The sequence below is a fragment of the Arvicola amphibius genome, chromosome 14, assembly GCF_903992535.2.
Source record: "Arvicola amphibius chromosome 14, mArvAmp1.2, whole genome shotgun sequence".
Lineage (NCBI taxonomy): Eukaryota > Metazoa > Chordata > Mammalia > Rodentia > Cricetidae > Arvicola > Arvicola amphibius.
Genome location: NC_052060.1, coordinates 19,507,028 through 19,513,214, shown reverse-complemented (window position 1 = coordinate 19,513,214; position 6,187 = coordinate 19,507,028). Strand labels below are relative to the sequence as shown.

Genomic DNA, 6,187 nt, shown 5'->3' with positions numbered 1-6,187 from the left:
CCCAAGCCATGAGTAGTCAGTAAAATCTGGGCGTTTCTCATTTAGGCCCTTTACCCTCAAGTGCCACTCAAAGATTATTTACTACCACTTGGCTTTCATCCATCTGATTTCCAGGGTAGATGGAAGTATTTGCTTATCATCCGTATACCCATATTTCATACTTTACGCCTTTGTTCATGTAAGAATGCTTTCTCTGTCTCATTTCAGAAAACAATGGAAATATTGAAATCGTTGCTTCATATAATTATCGCCATGAGGACCAAGGAGATGGCACTTGTCCACACCTGGAGAATTGCGCCCGTGCACTCACTTGTCCACACCTGGAGAATTGCGCCCGTGCACTCACTTGTCCACACCTGGAGAATTGCGCCCGTGCACTCTCACACCTCCTTCTCCCTACATCACAGATAAGAAACAGAACTCCTTTTCGGAGACAGAGTTTCTCTGTAGCTTGGGAGCCTGTCCTGGAACTAGCTTTTGTAAACCAGGCTGGCCTCGACCTCACAAAGATCCACCTGTCTCCTCTGCCTCCCAAGTGCTGGGATTAAAGGCATGCGCCACCACTGTCCGGCATTAGAAACAGACTTCTTAAAGGTGTTTATTGAAGACAGTGCCACTGGTGTTCATTCTCACAGAAATATTGTTCTTAATTTGTGTTCTGAAGGATGTATAAAGATTCAGGGCTTTTGAAATGTATTGTTTTTTGTTTTGTTGTTTTTTTTTTTTACAAATTATTCATAAGTTCAAATCTTACAAAAGTAGAATTCTAAATAATAAAAGATATTTTGTCCAAAGTAAGTATTCTTTTCCTTATTGGGAGACAAAGTCTCGCTATGTGTGTAGTCTCGGCTAACCTAAAATTCATGACTTACTTGCCTTAACCTTCCAAGCCCTGAAATTACAGATGTCATTGTGGTCAGCTCAAGAGGGGTTATGGTCTTCAGGTTACCTAAATTAAAAATAAAAAACCAACGAATAGGCAGAAATTTGGCAAGAAACTCTCTCTTTCTCTCTCTCTCTCTCTCTCTCTCTCTCTCTCTCTCTCTCTCTCTCTCTCTGTAATTATATGTGCCTCTACTCCTAACAGGCAGGCATGAACTAGTTGTTGGAATATCTGTTATGGGATAGCTCCATAGTTTTAATGAAAAGACAAGCCTGGTGGCATGTCCCTGCACTGCCAGCTACTGGGGAAGCTGAGGTAGGAAGATCGCTTCAGCCTAGAAGTCTAAGATCATCCTGGGCAGCATAGACAGACACTGTCTCAGCAAGCAAACAAAACACTAAGAGAATGATGTGCCCTTGAATGTGTAGTTGGTTTGGCCACAGTGTGTGTAGTAGTTACTTTATATGCTGCTGGAACAAAATTAAAAACCTTTGTTCTTCATACATAGCATTAGGAGAACACAAAAGGCAAACTAAAGACTGGGAGAAATATGCATAAGTCATATATATATATATAATAAGTCATATATATATATATACATATATATATATATATATATAAAATCTTAACTGTGGCTGTCACCATATCACTCCCCAGAAGCAGTAAGTCTGTCCAGGCATCCCTTGATTTTCTTCACAAAGAAGACAGGCATGTTTTTGGCTCCTGTATTATTGACAAAGTTGCTGACGCTCCTACGGAAAGACCCAGGGAAATCCAGAATTTACACCACGTCCTCCCTTGAACATCTTGAGACCCAGACAGTTAGAAAATCACGTTTCGTTTTTTGGTGACAGAAATCAGGATAAGGACTAACCTGGAGAGTGAGTGCAAACTCTTTGAAATGAGTGGCACATATCATGATTACGGTGGTGGACATGGGCGCATACATTTGTTGAAGGTCGGAGTTGAAAATGTTCACATCTTATTTTCTAGTCAGATTGTTTTTAAGTATATTGCAGTGTTTATCAAACTGCTGCTAGAGACTCACTATGAATGAGCCATTAAAGGACAATGAATCATTATCTCGAAGGTAATGAGGCCCAGGCTTCTTACTCAAAGGCTTGATTAATTTTCTACAGAATCTTGTGGGCTGGACACATGGTTTAGTGGGTAAAGGCACTTGCCACTAAGCCTGATGACCCAAGTTTTACTCCTAGAACCCACACAGTAGAACCAGAGAACTAATCCCTGCAGGTTGTCCTCTGGCTGCCATACGCCTGATATGGCACAAACACACCCACACATGAGTGAATGTAAAAACCTTTCAAAAATAACTTTACACCGGGCATTGGTGGCACACACCTTTAATGCCAGCACTTGGGAGGCAGAGGCAGGTGGATCTCTGTGAGTTCGAAGCCAGCTTGGTCCATAGAGTGAGTTCCAGGACAGGCTCCAAGGCTACACAGAGAAGCCCTGTCTCAAAAAAAAAGAAGGAGGAGGAAGAGGAGGAGGAGGAGGAGGAGGAGGAGGAGGAGGAAGGAGGAGGAGGAGGAGGAGGAGGAGGAGGAGGAGAAGAAGACTATACAACAGTACAATTTTGAAAAAAAATTGCAGTAATTTTAGGCTTCATTAAACCTGAATCTACTACTAAGTAGCCAGAATTTCTTAATGAAATGGAATAGAAAATGTGAGTTTTACAAAATCTTTGTTTCAGTTTACTTGTAAAATTGTATTTACAAGACGGGCTTTTAATCCCAGCACTCAGGAGGCAGAGACAGGCAGATCTCTATGGGTTCAAGGTCAACCTGGTCTATAAAGTAAGTTTCAGGACAACCAGGGCAGTTACACAGAGAAATCCTGTCTCTAAAATAAGGTAAGCCGGGTGGTGGTGGCACACGCCTTTAATCCCAGCACTCGGGAGGCAGAGGCAGGTGGATCTCTGTGAGTTCGAGGCCAGCCTGGTCTATAAGAGCTAGTTCCAGGACAGGCTCTAAAGCCACAGAGAAACCTTGTCTCGAAAAACAAAAACAAAAAAAAAAAATAAAATAAGGTAAAATAAAATGTTAAAACAAAATAAAATTATATTTACTATCGGTCTATGTGTCTGCTGTGGGAGTCTGTTGTCTCCTACTGTGGGTTCCAGAGATTGAACTTAGGTCATCACGATGGCCTGGAAAGAGCTTTTGCCCTCTTGAACCATCTTGTCAGTCCTGCTTTGTACAATGGGTCAGGTTGAAACATTTATTTACAACCAAGGTATGTGTTTGGACATGCACACACATGCACACACATGTGCACACACACAGACATCGAAAACTCAGTGCTCTGTAAGAAGCCTGTATTATGGGCTGGAGAGATAGCTCAGAGGTTAAGAGCACTGACTGCTCTTCCAGAGGTCCTGAGTTCAATTCCCAGCAACCATATGGTGGCTCACAGCCATCTATAATGAGATCTGGTGCCCTCTTCTGGCATGCAAACATACATGGAAGGAATGTTGTATACATACTAAATAAATTCTCTATATGGTGAAATTCTCTATAGCAAAAACAAACAAAAAAAACCTAAAGCTACAAGTATCAGATCATGATCATATGATTGTCACAAAACAAAAGCAAGTCAAACAACCATCATATTAATAGGGTAAAGTTTCAAACAATTTAAAAAAATTATGATGCAATGTCTGTGTACTGTTCCCAGGTATAGTATGATTGGGGGGAGGGCAAGGCTGATAAACACAGAATAGAACAACAGTGGACTTGAGAGAACAAGGCTGGCCAGTGGGCATTATAATATAAACATATTATAGATATTACAGATATTTCATATCTCTGTGGTTTGGGACTTTACACCTCAGTCTTCATGGTGGCTTCATGAGAGTAAATGGAACATAAATGACTGTAGATCAGGAACCTAAGGCAGCAGAATAGTTTTCTAAAAAGATATATTTACTTTCTGTGTACGAGTGTTTGCTTGTGTGTGTGTGTATGAGCCTCTGATTGCATCTAGGCAATGGATAGCCTAGAACTGGAATTATAGATGGCTGTGAGTCTCCATGCAAGTTCCAGGAACCAAAGCCTGGTCCTCTGAGAAAGCAATGTTCCTAACTGCTGAACTATCTCTCTTGTCCCTGTGATTTATTAAGGGCATATCTGCAGACTCAACAATTCCTTATTTAGCCCGAATTTGCATGTAAATCCATGGCAGAAGTTTCCTTCAAGCCCAGCCTTAGCCGCTTGTCCCACCCACTCATGCCTAGGTTTGGGAAGGCTTTTATTCAGAGGCTGAATTATATAAACAGCAGACTATTTGATCAAAAAGCACTGGTTATGAAATGCTGGAAGTAGGGAGTAAAGGCATATTATCAAGGAATGATGTTGACGGATAAAAGGAGCAAAGGAGAGAGACTGGTTCCCTCCTAGCTTCGACCATTGAGTCACTCAGAGGCTTTGGTTAAATGGTGTCTGTCACCTTTTACTACTTAAATTTCCATTCCGTGTAAACCCAATGTGTAATGCGACTGCTCACTTCCGGCTCCCACAGACCCCTTTTCAAAACTGAGGCCCATTCAAAGTCAATCAGAATGCAACTTTGCCTTAGTTTCCCACACAAACTCCAATCCCTGCGCCCACAGTTCCTTGATTCTCATTTAAATCGTGCTGGCTATTAAAAGGAGATCGAGTTCTTACGCTTTAAATTTTGATAACTTTGAAACTCATTAACTTCTAAATGTCGTTTGTTGTTAAAAAGTAAAACCTCGGCTAGTGCGAAGTGAAAGTCTATAGTCCAGTTCTTTCTCCCTCTGCTCTGGCTGATGGAGCACCTTTACAGCAGCACTGAGGATGTCTTGGGAAAATCTTGTGTGCTCTAGTTACTACGGGATGGAAAAAGAGAAGAACCCTCCGACAGAACGCAGGAAAACTGAGAAAGCTGCTCTAGAAGTCCACGCATCCCGGGAGGGTTCCTGACCTTGGTCCTGGTGTTAGAGCGGCTGCGCTGTTTCAGTGGACACCCGCCCTGAAAGCTTCTAACGAAGCGCAGGAGCCTCTTGGCAGCCCGACCGCTAGCCGGCTCCACAGGTCCCTTTAAGGCACCCTACGCGCGAAAAAGGGGAGCGCAGGGGGCGGGAGCAGGGTTCACGACCGCATGCCACGTGACTCGGCTGCAGCCTCAGCCAGAGAGTTTGACAGAAGTTTGAATCGGACTCGGGGGCTTTCTGCAGCCGGCGGGGCAGCAAGGCGAACACAGCCTCCGAGAGCGCAAGCAGCAGCGCCCCCACAAACCAGCTCGCCAGCCAGCCTGGAGCCCGGCCTGTCCACGGTCGCGAGTCCGCCGTCCCCAGCGCCCCCGCGCGCCCCGCAGCCTCCCGCCCAGGGAGCCGAAGCCCCGCACTGCGCCCCACCGCACCAGCATGTCCTCGACGGAGAGCCCCAGCCGCACGTCGGACAAGTCTCCGCGCCCGCAGGTACGCCCCAAGCTCCCGGCCCGTGGATCTCACCAGCCCCTGTCCACCTAAATGTCCTACCTGTGTCCGATTCCGCTTTCCCCACCCCCCAGTGTGAGTAGAGGGGGACCCACGTCCCCTCTCCCGCTCTCCATCCCCCCACCCCGCCTTGACCGTCTGCTGGCTCTGTCTTGGCAGGTGGACCGCCTGCTAGTGGGGCTGCGCTGGCGGCGCCTGGAGGAGCCGCTGGGCTTCATCAAAGTTCTCCAGTGGGTGAGTCGGCCCTAGCCCCGGGCTATTTCGGGAGCCTGGATTGTGACGCTGACCCGAAGCAATGTGGTCCCGGAGGAGACTGGGGAGATGCCCTGGGCCCAGCTACTGCGGAAGGGTGGGGGGTGGCGACAGGTGGGCGGGGGAGGGGAGGGCCAGGGCAGCTTCTCCAGCAGTCGGTGGAAGGAGGGAGAGGAGCCAGGTCTTCGGAGTCCCGGATTCGGACCTTCTATGTGCAAGCCGCCTTTGCCCAGGGTGCTCACATTTCACTCGGGCGAGAGGATTCGGGTGTAACCTTTCCAGAACTCTGATCCTGCACATACCACGATTCAGTGGCGGGAGGGGTGAGGAGGACAAGGAGGGTAAAGGTCCGTTTTGCAGTGAGAGCAAAGCCACGGAGGGCACCGGAGGGAAGGAAGAGGGTTACAGAAGTCATTCTGCCCAGAATGCTCTAAGACCTGGATGATCCGAGGGGTGGACTCAGGAGACAGACTCCCAGCTGAGGTCAATGGAGTAATTCGGGTACCTGTAACCGAGTAAAGAAGTGGATGGATGAATGAATGACCAGTTAGTTTCTCAGTCCTCCAATTAAA

The 6,187-nt window shown here is 46.4% G+C and overlaps 1 protein-coding gene across 1 annotated transcript in view; it reads left to right on the top strand.

Moving 5' to 3' along the window:
• Positions 1-5,291: 5,291 nt before the first annotated feature.
• Positions 5,292-6,187, top strand: part of Sypl2 (synaptophysin like 2) — a 13,400-nt gene continuing 12,504 nt past the window's right edge. The window contains exons 1-2 of the mRNA XM_038312050.1: positions 5,292-5,345; positions 5,523-5,597. Of these exons, the coding sequence (XP_038167978.1) occupies positions 5,292-5,345; positions 5,523-5,597 (129 nt within the window). The remainder of the gene's footprint in view (positions 5,346-5,522; positions 5,598-6,187) is intronic.